The sequence below is a fragment of the Nelusetta ayraudi genome, unplaced genomic scaffold, assembly GCF_046127955.1.
Source record: "Nelusetta ayraudi isolate G7.1 ecotype Tasmania unplaced genomic scaffold, CSIRO-AGI_Nayr_v1 ptg000084l, whole genome shotgun sequence".
Taxonomy (NCBI): domain Eukaryota; kingdom Metazoa; phylum Chordata; class Actinopteri; order Tetraodontiformes; family Monacanthidae; genus Nelusetta; species Nelusetta ayraudi.
In genome coordinates this window covers 738,342-761,043 of record NW_027466134.1, presented here as the reverse complement: position 1 = coordinate 761,043, position 22,702 = coordinate 738,342, and the positions used below count along the sequence as shown (strand labels likewise).

At 44.3% G+C, this 22,702-nt stretch overlaps 1 protein-coding gene across 6 annotated transcripts in view; it reads left to right on the top strand.

Moving 5' to 3' along the window:
* The window catches only part of lrp8 (low density lipoprotein receptor-related protein 8, apolipoprotein e receptor), a 139,801-nt gene that overhangs the window by 79,938 nt on the left and 37,161 nt on the right, over positions 1-22,702 (top strand). For all 6 annotated transcript variants that reach the window (XM_076045431.1, XM_076045429.1, XM_076045430.1 and 3 more), the window contains exons 4-5: positions 6,031-6,159; positions 20,495-20,869. In XM_076045431.1, the coding sequence (XP_075901546.1) occupies positions 6,031-6,159; positions 20,495-20,869 (504 nt within the window). The remainder of the gene's footprint in view (positions 1-6,030; positions 6,160-20,494; positions 20,870-22,702) is intronic.

The following is a 22,702-nucleotide window of genomic DNA, read 5'->3' as shown; positions in this document are numbered from 1 at the left end:
TAGTAATCTGTCTTCACTCACAATAACTTTGATATTCTTTACCCCCTTAACAACACTGATGCAGGACAGTGTGGATAATGAGAATGGATGGATGGGTGGATGGATGGCTATTTTCCATTCGTTGCCCGCCTACTGACCATGTCATTGTCATGGTCATGGAACATCACGGCTCCGTTCCCCTTGTGGAGTGTCAACAAATAAGAAAATGCGCACACTTCGCACACACATTATGTATTTATGCTTACCAACAACGAGGACTCGCTCGCTCATGCATGAACAAACATGTGACGAATCAAACTTGTAGTGCATCCACATTGAACACGTATGCGCTTCAATCCATGCATGCACGAACTGTGCTATGCTGACACGCTACGGCATTATGTCCATAAAGTGCATATGAACTATTGTTTTTTTCTTAGCCACTGTGCGAGTGTCGTGTTACTTTAAGATTGACTTGACACTGTTCTTTGGAAGAGTGAAAATTGCCTTGATTTATATCCCACATAGGTTTCTCAACTTTTCTCAACCTTTTAAATGCACACACAGATCCTTTCAGACAAACATGTCAGATAATGCAGTCAGGCTTGTCAACTGTGTGTAAATTGCCATGCGACATAACGCGCACGTGTGCAGAAAAGTCAACTTTCTTCTCTTTTGATGCCCACTTTGAACTTCAGGAAGTCGTCTTCACCACATGCACATGCCGAAATGCTTCTACCTCGGGTTTATGTTAACAAGCAATTTAAACGTTTACCTTATAAAGTGGCCGTTAAGTGTACACGCCATTGCATGTCAAACGAGGCTGTGTCAAGGCTTAAAGAAAAGGATCTAACTTGATAACATTATGCGTAGCAATAACCAGCTGTTCTCTATTTCAAACTCGAGTAATGCGAACATCCTAAGCCAACGTTGTCCAACCTCTAAAAAAAAAAAAAAAAAATGTTACTCAAAATCATTTTATGACCCATTTGAAACTAAGAGGAGCCTACAAGGTACCCACAAGCTGAACAATTGGCCCATTGTATGTCTGATACAGGAATTGTGCGAGTACGAGTGACCTTTGACATCCTCTTTGCTTCATTGTCTTTTCCTTCTTTTACACTGTTGACCCTTTTATATCTGTTCATGTAGTATTTCTTAATAAAAAAAAAATCACTGCCATGCTGAAAAAAAGGTCACCAAAAGCTTTCTACAATTTCCAGTTTGTGGGGTTTTCTCTGCTCATTACTCTACTTGTGTGCGCTGTATGTGTACATTATGTAGAAATGGTTGAGCTGGAAAAGTCAGTGACCATATTAAAATTGAACGTCTGTATAGTGTGCATTCGCAGCCCCCAGGTCACAAGAAGCCCTAATTTGGTCAGACTCAACCCATCATCCAAAGAACTGTGTGTGTGTGTGTGTGTGTGTGTGTGTGTATCTTCCTTGTAATTGTCCTGTTTTCAAATATTTTTCCCCCAAGTGAACATTTGTCATTGTTTGACCAATATATGACCTCACCTCCCCCACTAACATTCCATTTCCATCCTTACCATTCATGTCCCACTAACCTATATGCATACATGCATATATACAGTAAATTGTCCTTTCTATTGTTTACACCAAAAATCCAAATTCCATCATCCGATGACCTTACACTGTGAATATTGGAAGCAAAAGTCTTCAGTAATTATTTCACAAACTAAAGTGAATGAAAGTATCGTGATCTTACTTTGACATCCATTGGAAGTAAATCCAAGGGAAAGAAATTCTTTGACTCCACTTGAGTCTTTAAGTGTAGATTCCTTCTCTGGGTGAAATAGCCAAGCGATAACAGTTCACTGTTATTTCGGCAATCACTCCTCACACAACTCACATCTGAAACTTGTGTTTGTGTTGCCCTGTTAGTCAAGTTTTATATTAATTGTAGTTACTTTATGTATTCATTTGCATTTTCATACGTTCTCTAAATCTCAATTCTCACATTTTTTGTCGCATAATGGTCATTCTTTTTTTTCTTTTTTTTAAATCCCTACAAATTCATAATTAATCCCGCCTAATGATTGTTTTAAGACTCGCTTCCACTGAGTAAGAACTGTCCTCTGGGATCGGTGTGGCGCCAATTTATATTCATCGCAATGCACAGTTGTTGGGACATTCATAATATTCCTCCGAAGGACCTGGACTGTGTGCGGCTTAGGTCTTTGAATAAAAAATACGTTTGCGCATGTTACTCATCAATCAGCCGCGTGCCATCTTCAGCGCGAGGGAATCCAGCGTCTAAATTTATGCATCTATAATCCTCCACGCTGGAAGCGGATAAACCCCCCATAGGCTCCTATAACTTGCTATTCAACTTGTGTCTCATTATCAGACGCGTTCGTCCCATTTGCTTGTCTGCTTTCGACGTGCTGCATTCATGTGACTTAAGAATGACTTATATCACCGCGCAGATTGACACGCGTGCACACGCCTCGTAATAAATATATTATCTTAGCGTTAGTCTGTGGGCTGCGAGCCGCCTGAATCAATCATCCCGGAGGCTTGACGCTTTAGGCGGGCAGCTAGGGGGCGCGGACGCGGCGCAACACCGCGACACGCCAGCCCCAGCCCCCCTCCCTGTGAAAGACAATTACAGAGGTAGTTAATCACAAGTTCATTAGCATACAGTGGCTCGGCCCGTCCACCAAATATCGGGCTCATAATAGATACTTAGACCGGCCATGTGAGGAGAATAACAAGTCCCACGTCTGGTACCTGTTTGAGCCTCTTTGAATTACTACAGGGCTGCATCCTTCTCTGTGTGGCAAATTGCTTTTCTTACACTGGAGGTAGTTGTGCAGTTTCTAGTTTTTAATTAAAAAGAATAGGGGGGTTTCAAGTACTGAAGCAAGAAAATAGGGAATTTTCTTGCTCACTTACGGTACGTTATTAATATGTTTGCTTTTTTTCCCTTGAACTGCCAATCCCAAATTTGATTGTCCTTTTGGTTCTTTGACATCTTTATTCATTTGATTTGTTCACACTGACAAAATCTTAGGCAGTGAGCATTTGTCCCCGCAACCTTCCTTTGACGACAACACATAAAACACACACAAAGCAACATGTTTTTCGAAGTTAATGAAGTCGCAATGGTAAATTCTTCACCAAGAAGTACTTACACCTCTGCTACCGCCACTCCTTTGTGTCAGTACGTGGTCATTAGCCTGCCCTCGGGCCACTGCGTCAATAACTGGGAAAACATTTCAGCATGTGTTCAAACTAAATCAGATGCTGTGAACAAAATGCAGCGTTTTCCTTTCATTTCCAGCGAGACCCACAGCTGTCTGATCGCCATCGCCACCATCAGGCTGCTGAAGCCGAGCCTGGCGTAAGATCCATGCAGCCCACGTCATTGCACAGCCTTTACGTCACATGTCGCTGCAAAACGGCTGCTACTATGTGGCAATAAGATGATCAGTGCAACAGAGTGAACTTCACGACTCAATCACAAACTTTGTTTTGTCCGTCTGCGCAGCTGCTGTTGTGTCGCCCACACCAGTCTTTTTTGAACTCGGGACAGCTTTTTTTTTTTTTTTTCAAAATCGTCATCAAATCGAGACTTTTGTTATATTTATTTTTTTTGGCAAAATCAGCAGGCGATTGAGCTTCATTGAGGACAATTGAGCCGATCCTCAACACTCCCCATCTCGACTCCCAGACCCCAGACACATTATATCCTTTTAACTCAGCCGTCACTCAGGCACTTAGTGGGCTCCACCGCTGAGGGGTTTGTGTTTCTGTGTTGGGCATCATGTTCGGGTGAGCAAGGCTCTGACACTAGCCCTCGGCCACAAGCAAAGAAGGCTAACAACAAAGTGCTCGCTTCACTGTTCACTTGATTAATGAAAGCCAAATGGGATTATCACACCTGCAGACGCCGTCCATCAATATTCATTTTCTCAACCATGTCTTTCCCAGAAGGCGCTGCAATGACACTGATGCGGTGCTTCTGCGTTTACCTTTTTTAAAAGGGGCGTCACAGGGTGTGTCTTTGGACTCATTCATCTCTATCGTACTGATTCCCTCCATTCTCGGCGCTTCATACGCTTTCAAAAACTAAATTCTAAAACAATGGAGCGTTTTAGCAATTGGGTCTAACAATCGTTTCACATTTTGAAGACCACTCACATTGAAGAACCGGCCCCTTAGAACCATTCTGAAGGCTGAATATTACCCAGATCTATTGTCCCCCTTTAGCAGGCAGCGGTTTCATCAGCAGCAGAGATAACATTGGGTTTTAAGTATGCAAAATCCACAGTGTACAGTGTCAAGCAATAAGATTACTATATGAGCCCCACCAAAGATCTTCTAGACGTCAGAATGTGTGAATTTGTTATTTACTGGCCTGAATTGTCATTGCCAAGAGACCCAAAAAGATTGCCTGTGTTGAAAATTTAATACACTTCAGCGTGAACGATTGTGAAACATACCTTAGGCTATAATCCCCCTCCTTTATGTTAACTTTAAAATCAATGGCATATTTATGAGACCTCTTCTGCCACTGGTGTATTGCCCAAAGCCAATGGTTTCTAATGACTGAGCCCAACTGCATGTTGTTGTACGTCATCATAGCCAGCACCAGGAAGGCTGCCGTCCTCATTTTAATAAGCACATATATAATGGAAATGAGATGGAAATAAATATGTGATGAATACATTCAGGTCAAAAGTGGCTGAATCTAAACATAATAACTGTTGATACTCGGATGAAAAATGCCCGTGCTCGTTTCCGAGAAGCTTTGTTGGTGGTCAGATATGAATAATTGACACGACTCAAGTTTGAAACGCCGCTTTAATGCAACCTGGGACCGGAGTTGTGTGTTTTATGTGTGACAGAGTGAGAGGACGGTGTGGGCAGCAGGATGAGGGAGTGCTGTGGTTGAAAGGCAGGAGACGGTGAGGTTTGCTGGAGCAGCCTGCGTTGGTCTGATGTATTCGATGATGGTATTTTCTCTCCACAACGTGCAGTCCTCAGAGGGTTACAGATGTTAGAGCAATGGCCTTCAGTACAGTAATGGGCTTCAACCAAGAGGGAGCACTCCGTCACTGTGTGTGTGTGTGTGTGTGTGTGTGTGTGTGTGTGTGTGTGTGTGTGTGTGTGTGTGTGTGTGTGTGTGTGTGTGTGTGTGTGTGTGTGTGTGCATGCGCGCATCAAAAACCCTACACCCACTTCCTCACCTCATTCACTTACTCTCATATCCTGACAGTATATGTATTTGTATTGATTGCGGTTTGACATGTGTAAGCCAGAATGTGCACTGTGTGCATTCTGGATGCCTCCGTGCTCTGCATGCATTAGTTGATTAATTGTGAAAAAAAATCATCAATTTCATAAATGGGTGACTTATTTTACTTTAGTTGGTTGCTTCACATTTTGTTATTCTCCTTGGCATGACTCATCAGTCAGAATAACTACCACCGTTTACTTTGCAAGTGAAAACCGGCATTAGCTGTTTTCATTCAAAAGTCAGTGTAGGAGGGAACTCAAGGTCAGCTCAATCCATTTTGAAAATGACTCATTTATTTGACCTTTACTTGGCAAAATTCATGAATAATCTCCGTCTGATTAATTATCAAGACAAAGATTTTTATAGTCGTATAATTGTGTTTTTTTGTGTGTGGGTGTGGTTGTGTGCCTCTGTGTGGATGGATGAGTGTTTGGTCTCAGCATTTCATCCGCCTGAAAGTGTTCCCTTGTTCCTTTGTCACTGGGTGTCTCCTTTAATTGCGAGCTCTTCAGGAGGAATCGATTGGAGAAAGTAGATAACTAAGTTATCAAACAGTTTCATTGACTGGCTGTCCCTTCTCACGCTCTCTCTCTCTCTCTCACTCTCTCCCTTCCCCCTCTTCCTCCTCACCCATTCATCCTGCTCACCACCACCCTCGTTCTCTCCTGTCCTCTTTGATTCCTCCAACTTTTTCATCTGCTGCCTCCTCCCTCCCTCTCCGCTCCTTGTCTCATCACGTCCACCCTCACAAAAAAAAAACAAAAAAAAAAACACCCCACACAGGTCGGCAGACGTGTCCGCCGGACAAGTTTGATTGCGGCGGGGCGACCAGCAAGTGTGTCTCGTTGTCATGGCGATGCGATGGAGAGCGGGACTGTGAGAACGGAGCGGATGAGGAGCAGTGCGCTGCAGGTAAGTTTGCGGAGACGGCAAGTTGGTGTGGAATGCAAAGCATGCCGTCGACTTTATATCTTAACTTTAAAACCTCGACCATGTTCATTGTAATATTTTCTCCAAACTTATCCGTGAATATTGGAGTGGAGCGCTGCCAAGCTTTGTTTTGTTTGAAGCTCTGCAAATAAGTTGAAGAAAAATAATCGGCGCCCTCGGGTTTGGAGTCGCTATTGACAAAACAGATATCGACAGCAATGTTCTGCACGAGGCTTAATGATGATAAGTGCCTTGGAAAGTGACTGGACGCCCGTCCTGATGCTGTTTGTTTGTGCCGCGTCCCGTTTTGTCATTTGAAAACAAAAAGCATTGCGCATAATTTCACCTCCTGAGCTCAATTTTCTTATCTCACAGGAGAAGCAGACGCAGTAATAATTCTATCAAAACAAAGAAAATGAAAAATTGATGCTGGAGATGAAGGCAGGGGAACATAATGATTAAGCCTGAAGGCATTGTGTGATTATATGGCATGGGGATTTTGGCTCTACTGAGCCTCTTGTTTCAGTGAGAGAAAAAAAGAAAAGTTTTTGATATAAATGCGGCTTTCGCCAATTATAAAAATACATATACAGGGCTTTGAACTCTGTATACATGGATATCAATTTGTTCCTACTCTCAAGAGTATTCTCATTCCAAGGTGACAGCTGCAACAATAAAAAGTGAAATCTCTCGTTTCGTTATTTATTCAAGTACTTTCTGTTCCTTGTGCCAGAGGATGTCAAACATGATCTAAATTCTCATCTCCCAGTGTCCTGGTTCTGTAATCCTGCTCTGTGAGCCGGTCGTGGGAGAAGTCAGGTCACTCTTTTGACTGGAGGAGATGAACCTTTGATACTGAACAGAAGGGAAAAGTCACTGGTGTTTCCCACAAGAGGGTCTCTGAAGACTTGAGTTTTTTTTTCTTCTTCTGTGTTTTCAGTGGTGAGGCGTTTAAGAACAGGCTGAGTCAGTTTTTTCAAATGTGCTCTGTTATGTTTGTTTTGCGGACTCACTGTCCACTCATGTGGACAGCCTGAAGTTGGCATTTTAATGCGCTTTTAATGTCTTTAATGGGCACTGTGTAGTTTTGAATGGCACCTGTGGGTCGAAATTGTTGTGTTACTTTTCATATTATGGGAACGATACTAATCAAATGCATTTTGCTTTCATTCGTGAATTCATGCATAACAATGTTAGCTAAACAAAAGCTACCTGATCCGGCTGCAGTCTTGTGTTAACTGTGAGTCAATTTTAGGCTGGTTATGAGCTTCCTACTTCGCACGCGACCTCGCTTTGACTGCAAGTCCGTCTAATTGCAAGCAGAGGCACTTTTGCCCCTTTCCCTTTTCATGAAATGCCTCTGCAAAACCACCAGACTGATTCCTAGTTTTGAATCGTGAATTATGGTGCATGAACTGTCAAGTTGGCAAATCCCATTCTTTTCCTTTTTCTGTCTTTTCTTCTTCTTTTCTTTTCCTTGGGAGAGTTGATGCTCCGTCTGCGTGGTGCATCACTGCTGCTGCACAGCAAGTTGGCGGACCCGCCGCCAAATGCGAGCGTGCATAATCATGACGAGATGTCAACTTTGTGCAAATTAATTTGATTCATTTATTCCGTTGCTTGGAGCCCCACCTCTTCGCGCTTCTCTCATCTCTGCTCTGCCCCATCCCAAAGTATGCAGAGCAGCTTTTGGTGTTGGAGGTTATCGATGCCTTGTTGTATGACCGTGAAGCTACGGAGGTGCTTCAACCTTCCAATAGCACTCAGCCAACCTAAAGACGCAGGTGAGCGCAGCAACTGACTGGCTGCTGTCCGTCACTCTGGCACTTGTCTGCACAACCAAAGGTGCATCACATCATTTGAAGCCATGGGTTTCCCAGGCTGCACTCAGAGCACTGAGCACGTGGTTATACGTCATGTTTCTAACAATAATCCGTCTCTCTAACTTCTATTGCTGGCTGCTCCTCTTGGAAAGCGTGGGCTAAAACACAACTGCTTCGGTTCAGGGTGAAAAAGTAAAATGTCAAAGTGGTTATAATATGGAAGCTGTGATAAATCTCAAGATCCAACTTATGTTGATACTGACCCACTTTTGCAGTCAACAAGCAATAGATTGTGACTGCGTCAGGGAGGTTACCTCAGTTGGGCGTTACCCCCGTCCAAAAGACACTCACTTACAACCAAAACTCAGAGCCAGGGAAAAACTGGAATAAAGTACAAAGGAAAGGCATCTGCGTTAACGTGTTAAAAGCTGTAGAATCCGTGCTGAGCCTGTCGCAAAATATGATCACATTGTTCCACCAGGCCATGAAGAGGGTTTGAAAAATTGTGTTGTCATTCCAAGCTGGCGCCTTCTGATTCATCTCAGCTGATGCAAACAGATGAAATGCAGGACTCTAAATTGGCTCAAGTTGACTACATTTCAAAACAGTAAAAAGTTATTTTCCCCCTCAGTTTTCCTCCGTCTCCATTTTTTTTTTATGTCTTGCCTGTGCGCTCTCCTCCCTCCACATTTTTTCCTCATTTCCCTTGAATATTTCCCTCCATTATTCTTTAAACACTCATTCATCTCTATTCTCTGCGCAACTTTGCACAGTGCAAGCTGCTAATATAGGATCATCACATCAGGGAGTTGGAGGGCACAGCCTAATAGAGGCAGAAGCTGCTGTTGATGTATCGTCTACATCATTTCCAGCCTCCGTGATGTCCAAATCCAAGAGGAGTCCACACTTCAGATTCTTCTTCAGCTATATGAATTAAAGGTTTATCAGACACGGCGCGTCTTCTTACTTGTTTTGCCTTTCATCTCCCTGACCTGTTTGAACCACCTCAAAGGGCTTTTAAACATGATTGATTTCCAGTCTCGTGCAAGCTTTACAGGTGTGTGTTGCTTACGGTGTTTTAATAACCTGGTCACACTAGTGGTGTTTTGATCTATTATTTAAAGGCAATGACGAATGTCTTATGAGGCTCCGGAGAAGGGGAAAAAAAAAATCCCACCTGAAATTCATTTCGGCAAGCCACAAACATGCCTGAAGGATTTGACTGTGCACAATAACAATTCTGACGATCCATAAACAGTTTGGGGGGAATGATTTCCATCGGTTAGTTTCTGTAATTATTCCTCGTTAACCAAATGGCACCGTCTCAGATGCTAAAATCACAGAATCCAAATGTGTTTTTTTTGTTAAGAAGTGAATATTTTCCTCTCTGTTTTTCTTTTTGGCCAAGCGTAACATCTGTGGTTTGTGCCATTTAGGACATTTTCCAACACAGCCAATCACTCAACCTATTGTGGTAGGATTTAAAAACCTATTGTTGGGTAGAATAAATTGACCACTAATAGGCTTGAGGGATTTTATCATATCATCCACAACTCGGTGCTATAATTCTCAACTAGGGCCTATTTTTAATCTAACAAGGGTCAACAAGATGTCACATTTGAGAAAAACACCAGTTATTTCTGTTGGAGGAGCTATAAATGTAATTCCTTGCAAGACATGAATTTTTCTCTGGGGTTAAAAATTGTCGCGTTTTAAAGATGCACAACTGCACCAAAGATAATAATAATAATAAAAAAAAAGGGACCTTATTATGAGAGAAGGAGCACAACTGAAGGTGGCGCTCATGTAAAGCTTGCCAGCTGCCAATAACCCCCAGAAGAAGCAGCAGCAGCAGCTAAATATGAATGTGTATATATAAATTAAAAAGAAAACACTAATAGGACTGCGCAACTTTGAATCAGCAGTGAAGAACGCCCACACACGGCGCCGTGGCGTCGCTTCTTTTGTATATCTGCGTCCCGGTAACGACCCCCGCCCCTTCCTCAGCACTGCAGCTACAATTGGGGTGCAGCTATGGCGTTAATTAGGGCTGCTAATTGAGCATATCCAAACACTGAATAAAACATGGATCCGGGAAGAGAGGTCCTTTATTATATTTAGAGGAGGTCTCTGAAGAAAGTTTATGAGCCTTTAATTTATGCAAATGTAAAATTGCGCTCGTTTAGGCGCACAGCTGCCGCCAGCTGCGTGTTTGAATGCTGGGGGCTGTGTGAGGAGGTAAAACATCGCTTTTCTCGTTGGGAGTACTGGGAGGTGTGGGTGGGGCTCTCACATGACGGATGGCCTTTATTTATTTCTTTACTTTTTGCCGAATGCTAATTTTGCTTCTTTTTTTTTTTCCCCCTCAAACGTTTTTGTTGTTTTGTTTTCCTCTTGCATAATTGGGCAGCGTTCCTTCCTTTCTCCCTGCGCCACGCTTTCGATTGGCAGCATGTTAGACTGCTGAGCTGCTGACTCGGCTGCTTCCAGAACAATCCGACCTGCTTAAGGTTAATCAGCAGACGAGTTTACATAACCACAAGCCTTATGAGAGCAACGCAAGAATGCAGGAGAGCCGGCTGCAGTGGGATTAGCAGACTCGCCCCCTTCCCTCCCCCCAACCCCTCCGTGCACGATGATCGCCTATTAAACGACCCCGGGGGGGGGTTGGAGGCGGGGTAAGGTATGCGTCGCCGATGGAATTAGGAGGCTGAATTAATTAAATTGTCTGACTGTGAGGGAAGAAAAACTCGGAAAAGCGCCGTGTTTGTCACGACAATCAAGGGACGAATAATGTCCAGACTGTTTTTTTTCCTCCTCTCACATCCTTTGTCTCATCCGCTTCTCTCATATTAGCACGTTTGCCGCTTGGAATGGCAAGGTGACAAAACCCGGAGATACGGGTCACAATGGATGGCATGTCTGCAGCTGTTCTCGCACATACGCTGCACATGTGCTGAAGCGTTTGTCCTGTTAAAATGTAAAGTTGAAATCCAACGTGCACGTGCCAGTACATTATGTATAATTCCAAAGATCGCAAAGCCACTTTTCCCTAAAATACCTCAAATGGGCCCAGTTCTGATCTTTAGTAAAAGCTGAAAACAGTCCTTTTTTTTTTACCTACTGCACCCTGTCAAAAGTTTTGTTTTTTTTTTCTTGTGCTTCTGTCAAGATTTCCTCTCATGACTAACGTCAAGGTTTCTATGGCGACACCATCAGCTGGGACGAAGGGGGCGCAGCTGGGATTCTGTCCTCCAGTTGATAAGCACACGTCACCCAACAACAGGTCAGGTGATGCTCTGTGAAGCACGGTGGGAAAAAAAACAAAAACAAAATATCAACATCTCTTTGTAACTTCCACCGTCTGAAAATGACAAAATTCCTAATGCTTTGCACTTTCACGTCACGCGCTCCTCGTGCATCTGATTTGTGTGGATGTCCCGGGGATAGAACTCAAGAGTGTGTGAGGAAGCAGCCGGCTCTCATCTCTCAAGGATGTCCCTCTTCACTCCGCTGACACTTTCATCACCGTGTTGGCAAGGCGGTAATGTGGGACACGTGTAAACGTGGAGACAGACGGCAGCGTGAGGGGCTGCTGCCGGCCCGGCGGGACCTGTTGCTCTTTTCACATCAGTGCAGCCGCGTTACTTCACAGCCGTGGTGGCGTTCGATCGATGCCCTCGCGGGAAACCTTAGTTGGCGTTTTACAGTAGGGGAAGGAGAGGCGGAGGAGTGTGTGTGTGTGTGTGTGTGTGTGTGTGTGTGTGTGTGTAATTATTAATACCTGTGCCCAACTCACACTGTCGGCTTTGCCTGTTGCACAAAGATAAAGTCCTCAGTAAACCCACTTGAGTTGTGTGTTGTTTACACCCGGACAGGTGTGCACGTTCGTCTTCACGTGCACGGTTTAGCCTCAGTGCGGCCCGCCGCTGGCCGCAGGATGTATCACTGCCGTTCTGTGTTCTGGGATCAAAGCGGATGAACGAGTCCCATGAATGGGCCTCTCGTCAGAGCACTTCCTCCCGTCAGTCTTCTTCATGTCTTCTCCTTTGAACCGCACTTGCTGTGCGCGTAGGTGCAGTGTAATGCTGCAGTCCTGACACGCAGGCAGGCAGGCAGGCAGGCAGGCAGGCAGGCAGGCAGGCAGCCTTTGGAGTGGCTTCAAAGTCCGGCCAGACCATTTCACTGCAACAATAGCCTTCGGGGGGGGGGGGGGGGGGGGTTGCGTTGATTTCTCTCGGGTGCTAACATTTTGTCGGCCAGACGTATGTGCAAGTGCAACCACGTCCAGAGAGAGGAAGGAGGGTTGAAGTACGACTCTGCTCTAATCTCAGGGGACAAAACCAGAGAGCAAAGCGCATCAGGTCTTTGGTTTTTGTCGAGGTCATCGACCTCAGACGAACTCAGGAGATCCTGAATGAATCATATTTTGGATTTTCACATGGTGCGTTCACACCATGTCAAGATATCCGTCAAAGGCCTGAAGCAGCAGCTGCATCGAAGCGTGTTTATTGGTTTCTATTTTCGGTAAATTAATATTCAAGTTATATTGCAACTCAACTGGTGGGCACAGGCAAGCAAACGCAGACCTCCTGTTTACTATTATTTCTAGAAAGACACGACGCCATATACACAATGGTGACATTGTGTTCCGTAAGTCGCTTAAAGCTGCTTGTTGCTTTACTGCGGTTTATCTCAGCTCATTAGACAGAAATGGCTACTATTTTTGTGGATGTAATCCAGTGTGCAATTGAATAAACTCACTATTTAGAGTTTGAGCCTGTGTCATTTTTTTTTTTTTTTTTTTTTTACAAATCCCATTTTTCTTTGTTTGGGTTTTTATTCTCAAGTCTCCCGTTGTGTTAAAGTACTTCGAGTAATAAACAGAATTCGTGTCGTTCAAGAAATCTTGGTTCCATAACTGGTTTAGATGTTTTTAATTGATATGTTTATTGACTGAAAGAGAGTGACAGTCATTTCAGGCTACTTGCTCATTTATTCACAGATTGTCATTGTGGTTTGGAAACTTTATTTTGACTCCATAATAACCCATTTTGGTTCCATCATAAAATAAAATAAAATGCACCTTCTCGGCATTTATTTTACATTATTACCATTTTTAGCAATACTTGCATCAAATCAGTGGATTTGCGGTGAACAGTTGGTTGGATTTGAATGACAATAAAGCTGCTTGTTCAGCCTGTAGACAGAATGGACTCTGTCCCAGCACTGCATGAGCTGTAAATACAATAATAAAAAAAAAAACATGACCCAAAAGATACTCTATTCTGATGAGGTCATCTAGACTGATAATTATGTCATTATCATAGAGCACCCACAGTCAGAGTACAGGATTGCATATTTATTATGGAGATGCAGTCATCACTCTTTATCACAATGACCTGTTTTTAATATATTCATAGATTTGGTACTTAACAATCATGATGTGAGATGCAATTATTTTTTCTGACAGACGTGGAATATGTGTGTGTATATGTGTATGGTGTGTACTTTGAGAGGTGGTGAAGGCTGTTGATTTAAAAGTGCGGGTGCAGCCACAAGGAAGCCACATTTCACTCTCTCACATTCAACGGCTGGTATTGAAATACATATAAAATTTACCCCGTGGCTTTGAAAATGCACATCAATCAATGCGCACGCACGCGCACACATGTAATGTAGGGACATGCAGTACATCTGTCATCTGCACACGGAGGCGTCCAGTCTGTTGTAATTGCTGGCAGGCAGTGAACATGATGGCTGCTGGGAGATGACATGGTGATCAAGCTGTCAAGTTGCTCCTATTTATTTATCTGAGGTGTGCGTGTGTGTGTGTGTGTGTGTGTGTGTGTGTGTGTGTGTGTGTGTGTGTGTGTGTGTGTGTGTGTGTGTGTGTGTGTGTGTGTGTGTGTGTGTGTGTGTCCCTCATAAATTACGCATTGCATTTTGTGGTGACAATTTAAGTTTAGAAAAGGTTGTTGACCATGCCATTGACTTTTGATGTATTGCATTCATTTTTTTTTCCCCAAGTGACATTTCTTATAGTGCAGTCACCCACAGCCCACATGCTCCATTCTGCACGTGAACTGTTTAGTCCAGCTCAAAACTGTTTTTTTTTTTTGTTTGTTTTTTTTTCAGCTAACAAGAAAATGTGTCCTCTGCGGTGCTAGCGAGGAGAATGAATGGAAGTCGGCTGCAAGAATCAGTGATTATTGCTTTATTACTGTTGCAACCTTGCAACATGATAGAACAAAACAACATAATGTCAAACGAAGCAAACATTCTGAAACTCATTTTGTCAGTGGTGGCACTGCATCGTTACTGAAGGGGACATGACAAAAAAAAAAACAAGAAATTAGAAACCTTTGCTCATCTATTGGGTAAATCATGACAATTAACAACGCACACATTTGTCTAGGCTTCATTTATCCACAAATGCCCTGAGTTTTCACCCACTTCCCTACAATTGATTCGCTTGAAGTGGACCAAGACCGTTGTTAGGGCTCCTTTTTCTTCAACCACACCTTCTGAAAAGAAGTGTATTTCCCAAGCAGACAAACTACAATTACCAACTACTAACTAAGCCGCCCCTTTAAAACCAAACCCAGAGCTTTCTAGAAAGTCCAACGCTGGCATTGCTTTTTTTAATTTCTCTAATATTTTTCTTTAAAAGGATAAAAGTGACTGACATGTTGACTAGCACTTTGCCATTTGGTCTCTGAGAGCTTGGTAAACCCCATTTGGCCGGGTCTGTTGGAAAGTGATGTTCTTGTGAAGTTTCTGGTCGTCAGATTCAGAGTTTCATCTTTCCCCACTTTGTGTCTGCACCAGAAGGAGAAGAGGGTCACTTTAATGTTGCATTCATTTCAAAGAGACAGAGGCTCAGGGCCCCTTGTCTGCCATGTGTGTGTGTGTGTGTGTGTGTGTGTGTGTGTGTGTGTGTGTTGTCTCCATGTTGCTGATAACCTCCTTTAATGTAGCTAAAACACTAATAACTGCTTTGTGTGAGCCCCGGAGAGGAACGTCAAGCTGTCCGCCTGCCTTTTTACACACAGACGGACTCACGCTCAAACACACACTCGAACCCCCCCCCCCCCCTCTGGCCCTTCTGTGCAATGCGCTGCATTAAAAGTTTATTCTAAAATAGGCTCTCCTCCCTCTCTGTCCTCCCCCTCTTTCTCCCACACAGTCCCTGAGTGTTTGGTCCTAAACGGGAGCCCTCCATCTCTAGACCTGCAACACACAGCTGTCTTTTTTTAGACGCCAGCCCTGTGGCGCTTTCCGTCTGACGGTTTGCTCTTTTGGTGATATCAAGGGTAATTGTGCCTGATGCATTGCAAATGCTACATTAACTAATTATGGTAAAAAAAAAAAATAAAAAAAACGAAACGTCAGTACTGGAGTGTCATGTTGAATTTTTGGATTTAATAGACACGCTAATCGAGAACCCTTATTTGCTTTGATTTGGACTTTACGGCCTGGTGGTTATGTGTCGAGCAGCTGTCCACTCGGTGGCTCGTTTTGACGGGTTGTTCCTGCTTTGGTTATTGTGCAGAGGCACAATGTGAAGTGGGTCAGCCGTGATTTTTTTTTTTTTTTTAAGTCTTAAAAAGGAAGCAACGCTGCCTTCAGTTGGTGGGAGTTGAAGGAGTCGCAGGAAGCCAATAGGAATTGGCACAGGTTTGGTGGAAAACGTGTTGTGAGCTCGTTGCTCCGGTGATGTGGCTCATCTTTAAACTTTTACCTGAGACAGTGGCATTTAGTTCACCTTATCTGAAATGAAAGCACGCATTCCAGCGAGCGCTTGACATTTTGCCTTTGTTTTGGCGAGGCGGACCCCTGCTTCATTCGCTTACAGGCCTTCAGCGGGGAGCGGTAGTGGCAGGTCATGCAACAACACTGTTCTCAGCTTACGTAGTCTCAAAGCAGGAGGACTCTCGAGAAGTCAAATGGAAAACTGCACAAGTTAGTGTTGACCCTGTTCCCAGGAAATAGAGAACGCAGTACTTTGATTTAAGAGTATCTCAGTGTATTGCGGTGTGTTTCTGTTCGTAAAAGACCAATACACTCACCCGCAACCAGTGTGGGCTGCCTAACTAAGTGGCCGGTGGCGTGCATGTGTGCATGCTCACACGCGCTGATCCAAGGACAGCTGTGTTGTGTGTGTACTGAGACGCTATTCTGCAGACCCTGCTGCCTTTCTGTCTGTCCATTCTGACCTCTGACCCCCGAAAGCATTTCCCTCCACCAAGCAACCACTCCCTGGATATCCTCAGCATAACGTGTCTTTTCGACTGCTGCTTTCTTTGACCACTCACACGAGGGTTTGACAAGACAGCAGACTCTCTTCTCTAGTTTAAGGTTGTTGGGTTTTTTTTCTTGAAACAGCAGTTTTACTGAAAAAAATACTCATTTTATTTTCATGGCCATGTCTGTAAACAAGGCTCAAAAGAGAGACTGAAAGTATTGAACCCATTACCCTGTTCTCCATCAAGCCCTGATTTGATTTTTTTTTTTTTTTTTTTTTTACAAATCAAAATGACTGTTTGTGGATATCAGCCCCACCACTAACGGATGCCTGCCTGTGGGTGAATGATGGATGTGGAATTGTTTCATGGCACTGGGAAGTGATCCTGCAAGCCTACTGATGAAAATGCACATCGGTGGTTTCCGTGCCATCAGCTCTGGTTCCTCCTTGTGAGGTTTTCCCTTTCTGGACCCCCCCGACCCCCTCGTCGGTCATGAATATGGATGTCAATTTGTTTTCAATAACGCCCGTCTATCTGGCTGCGCAGGGCAGCCCGGGCTCGACAAGGATTTGTTTCCTTATCGATGCTCTCGTGTAAAATCTGAGACGTTTGAATCGATGTTGCGTGGGGGGGGGGGCTGAACCTGTTGCTGGAATCACGTACGGCCCATTGAGCGCACGTAGGTGTGTCTGCAGTGTTTGTACAATGTCCTTTTCCTTGTCAATACACCACTTGACAGTGTTTGGATTTATTCGTGTACGTATTTACTTTTAAAACAGAGAAGCTGATATATGATGGGGTTTTTTTTGTTTTTGTTTTTTTTTGCCAGCACACCTGACATACTAATGTTTTTTCAGCTTTTGCAGTGTGCACACTGGTGCGTGCTCCCACCCTACGGCTCAGTGGCTGACATGTTAGACTGCAGTCTGATTGGATTGCACGCTCCAGAAACGCTGAACCCGGTGATTCACAAATAAAGGTTGGAGTGAAGTGCGCGTGGCGGCAAGTGTATCAGCATTCGAGCCTCGGTGTGTATCTCCGGGCACGTCACAGTCAGACGTATAGTCCCCCCGTCCCTGTGTGTGTCTGTGTGTGTGTGTGTGTGATCCTGAGTCTGTGTTGGACAGGAGTTCAACTGTCCTCCAGGTCAAGGTCAACGAGCGGTGGCCTATCGCCGAGCTCCATCTATTAGCCGTCCTTGGGAGGGTTTTTGGGGTGAGACGGATGGAACGCTTCGACCCCGAGCCAAACACAATCTTTTGGCGAGGTGGGGGAGGTCGGCGTCGAGATGGAATCAGCTCGACGTTACTGATTACCTCTTTAAAATTGTAATTGGTGGAATTATCCCTGGGATGGATGTGTTCAATTAACAATCGGGAGTTCGGCTCGGAAACCTCAATTTGCCTTTTTAACCCTCTTGTTGTCTGAAGCTTTTTCATTTTTGGACTTGAGTGCATTTTTTTTTTTTTTTTTTTTTTTTTTTTTGTCTTATTTAACTTTCTTGGCTAATTTAGATTTTGCTTGATTTTGCAAGTCATTGGTTCCAATCAAGGTATTTTCTGAGCGTGCGTCACTTCATTCCCATCTCTGACCTGCAGCATTGTGTCTGTTGTCATGGGACCTTCCTAGCAGGTTGTGGCATAGTTAAAATTAGTAAAAAAAAATAAATACATTTCCCTTCTTAGATCTTTCATTGTAGCCACGATGTCTTGACACTCTTCTGGCCAACTGTCCTCCCAATTCTATGATCACACCTCTCTCTGCCAGACCCCGGCCTTCATAAGTAGATCCTAAATATAAACACTCACACAAAAATGATAAATTGCTTAGTGCAGTACACTCCAAATGTTCCAACTGGTCCAAAATCAGAGCAGTGGTGATATAAAATATGCCTTTTTTTATTTTTAGTGAGAGAAATCCTGACTGTTCGCTCAGGAAGCAATAGAATTCTCTCAACTTTGCACAAGTGTTTGTTTGCAGAAACACTTTATGACCCGCCTGGGCTTCCACTGCTGCGTGCTGTTGATGTTGTTTATGCGCTCTCATTAATTAAATTACTTGGATCTGAGTGCGGGATGATTAGCATGCTAGCAGTAATAGCTTGCAGGGATTCCAATAGCCCATTATCATAATGAGTCCCGTTGGCGCACTGTGTGGGTAGGTAAAAGAGTGAGGCGGTTACATCAGTTGCCCAGAGAGCAGCGCTACATCAAAGGACAAGTTTCTTGTCTGTTTTCATCCAAAGCAGGATTTCACTTGTTTCTCCCCTGCGCTGGCGTTTAGATGAGTAATTGCTTGGATGTGACACGAGCTATATTAATATACATGCGCTCATAATGGCTGTAATTTACATGCAAGTGATTGCTTTAATTCTCCAGCTCCCTTGAGTGTTGATTCGATGTTTGCAAAGTAAGTGGAGGCACACGCGGAAGACTGCGCACACACATGCAAATGCTCGACAATTATTTGTGTTGCACGCACTCTCGAACGGGCAACACACTGACCACTGCTGGAAGCTTTCGGCACTGCGGCGTGCACCTGCAGCTGTGCCTCTGCTTTACACATCGCACACCTGTTCACTGGTACTGGACTCAGCTTCTGCTCAGCATGGGACAGTGCTGTGCATTAGTGTCTCTTAATGGAAAATGTGTTCAACAAAGGTCCCCTGCATGACATTATTTTTTAGATCACCCCTCAAGTCGCCTCAATAGTAATAAATAGAACAACGATATACATAACAGTCTAGAAAACAGCATAGTTATTCCCTTCGTTTACAGCGAAGCAGTAACAGGCAGTTAAAAAGGAATTAGCGTAAACCCTCTTTGACGTTACAGTATACTTGACGTCAACATGCACTTTCTGAAAAGTGGAGCAAGCAAACATAGTATGTGGTGGACTTCCCTCATGCATGGGGAGTTGACTGACAGGCTAGAGAAAGAAATTATTGCCAAAGTGATAATGGAGAGAATTGAGGTGGGCGGAGATACTGCGGTTGCCGTTGAGTTTTTATTGATTCTGCGTGGTCAGGTGCAATCTGTTTGTCTTATTCTTCGGCTCGTTATCCCCTCTCATCCTCAACGGTTTCTGCTTCTCATTACAACGCACACTGCTCGCCTGGAGATTAGGCTCTTTCTCTGTCTTTAACCGGAAGCCAAAAACCCTCAAGAGCTAAGGAGCACAGTCAGGAATCGCCTTCTACTCATTAAGTTTAAATTTCAACGGCAACTGAGTTCGGTCTCTGGAGTGGAAGAAAAAGACATATTGCTGCATATATTTCTGTTCCCCCATGGAGCTTCAATATGTGCTTGATAACTCTATTTGACCTCTTGCTCACGTTTTCTCTAATTCTGTTAACGAGCGCCCGGGTTGATGTAGCTTCACAGCTAATTTGGCAGCAACCTTTTAGTATATCTGCGGTGGATAAAAACAAATCCGACGAGCGCTTTGTGTGTGTCACCATCTCGTGGCGCCGCCGTTCGTTACTGGTGTGTTTGCGCTCGAGGTGTCTCATAAGCGTCTGTGACACTTAGCACAAGCAGCGCTATGGCTAGTTGGGTGGATCATGTTTGACAGTGGCCTCCAGTTTGCCAGTGAAGGGGGGGGCTGTCAGTGAGCTTAGCGATTGTTTTTGGAAAGAGAGGTAAAAGTAGAGAAATAGGTACACAATCAACCTTAGCGTTGTATTTGATATTATTTAGCTGATAGCTAGCATTGCTAGCAAACGTTTCCTAAAGTAAAGTTTAGCTGATGAGCAAAGCCATAAAGAAATAATTGCTCACAATGTTCCAATGTGTTGAATTTCCAAATGCCCCCCTTTCTGTAAGCTAATGATAGCTTCAATGGTGAAAGAGTTATTTTGCCCAAACCTAAGCAACAGATATTATAACGTTTCACAGTAAAAAAAAAAATAATAATAATAAAAATAATAATTCATTCATTCATTCACTGTATGGCAGCAAACTTCATTCTTCTATCAGTAAAGGCTTACGGTATTTATTTTGCATTCCTTCAACTTCCAAAGTTTAATCCTAACTATTGCCGCAGTTTAATACGACACAAGTGAAGGCGGAGCTGCAACACTCCACAAATGGCAGCTTGTTTACTTCCAGTCACTTCCAGTCAGTCTCGCCGGATTTGTCTATAGCTGTTTGTGCTGGACAAGAACAACTGCTGCCGCTATATATTGGCAAATTCCATAAAAGTGATCTCGTCAATCTCATCGATATGCTTCCCCCGCCCCGCTAGATGCCAAGGCGTGCCCCTCCAAAGATTTCCAGTGCCGCAACGGGAGGTGCGTGGCCCCGATCTTCGTGTGCGACGGCGACGACGACTGCGGGGACGCCAGCGACGAGGAGAAATGCTCGGCGCCCACCTGCGGCCAGCACGAGTTCCGCTGCAACGACTCGGAGTGCATCCCGGCCCTGTGGAGCTGCGACGGCGACCCCGACTGCAAGGACAAGTCGGATGAGTCCATGGAGCGCTGCAGCCGGAGGACGGAGCCGCAGAAACCCCGGTGCCCGGTGGGGGAGTTCCAGTGCGGCAGCGGCGAGTGCGTCCACATGAACTGGAAGTGCGACGGAGACGGCGACTGCAAGGACAAATCAGACGAAGCCAACTGTCGTAAGTCAACGATGGGTGTTTTTTTTTTCCTGTTCGTCTTGTGGCGGGCGGTCCGGTGAAATGCGCTGAGAACCGTGCGGTTGAATCCAATCGAACTTTTCAACATCGTTCTGCTGCCTTTGCAAGAGCAAGGACACTGAAAATTGGCTGAATAAATTGCACCAGTGTTTTTTTTTTGTTTTTTTTCTAACTCCTGGCAGGCCTGATTTTTTTTTTTTTTTTTTTTTCTAATGCAGCAGACCAACATTGTTTCCTCCAAAGCCTGTTTCCAATTGCTTGAAACCAGCCTTTTGTGTAATTCACACAATTCAAGCCAGTGGCGTTGACTTAAAACGCCTCGTTAGAATGCGTTTATCGTCTTTGAACGGCGGACATGAGGACGTGCTCGGGAGCACGCGGCTCCTCGAGTGAGCTGCGCTACAGTGATCACTTAGGAGGCCAAAGTCGCCCCCAACAGCAATGCTGCGTATTTCACACAATCTCTCCCTTTCCGCAGCGGCTCCAGCCGACTGCTGCATCGGAATTAAATTGTAGGAAACATTTCAATTTCAAGAAAGTGATAAATCTCCAGTTACATGCGGTTACCGACGAGAAAAAAAAAAAAAAAAAAAAGGCGCCGTCGTCTCGTCGACCAGTGGCGAAATTGCGCGGCTCGCGACTGATGGCGTGCGCTTCAAGGGCTGACATGCCGCGTGTTGCGGTACAAAAGGAACACGACAGATTGTGTTGCACCTCCGAAACCAATTGAAGTAGATCAATGCTAACTTGGTCTTGATGATCCAAGAGCGGGTTGCCATGCGACAATCTGTCAAGATAGGAAGAGAATAGGTTTTGTTTGGCCTCACTCTTTTTGTGTGTGCGCGCGCGTGCGTGTGTGTGTGTGCGTGTGTGTGTGTGTGTGTGTGTGTGGGAGGTGAGGGTCCATCCAAACGAGACCTCCTCCATCTGGTCTCCTCTTCACAAGCCCACGCAACACTTTGAGAGATGACAGCAGGCTCACACATACATGATATGAGAACGCCGTGCTGTCACACACACAGAGACACACACACACACACACACACACACACACACTCACTCGTGTGCGCAGAGACACATGTTTTGCAAAAGCATTCGCACCCGCACCGACACACACACACACACACACACACACACACACACACACACACACAGTCACTCTGAAAGTCACTGTCATTATATGTGCATTATTTCGATTAAACAAGGCCGTCACACCAAAACCGTCATTATACTGAGTTACAAAAGCAATCGCACCACTCCAGACATACGATAGCTTGAGGCCCTTAGTGCTTTTCATACCGTATGCAATCGTGCATGACGAGAAGTGTTTTTGGACTTGACGTCATATGACAGCAGGACTCGAAAACGTTAGTCAGACTTTTTAGGCCAGAGCTTTAAAAAAAAATGCCAAGTGTGCTTCATAAGGCTTTGTTGTTTGTTTTTGTGAAGCTCCTTGTAACAGAAATATGCCAGCAGCTCCACGCGGTCGACTGTTTTTGCTTTGTTCACACCTTTTTATTCAGTGTTAAATTTGATTTGTTGTTCCTGAAATTGCGGACTGTCTTTTTTCAAATATTCGTTTTCAATTCATTAAAAGGGTTTGTCCCTCAAAAAAAAAAATTCAGCCCATTAGCTTCTCATCTCGATGTCTGTGGAGGCTCAGGTGACATTTTCTAATCCGCGTCATGTTATTATCATCGGGATAAACAAACATCTTCAGCACAAACCCTCTTCGACAAAACAAAGAGTCATGCGGTACGTCTCAGTCACCATGTTCACTACTTAAGACGTTACCACAAGACGGGCGCCATCGCG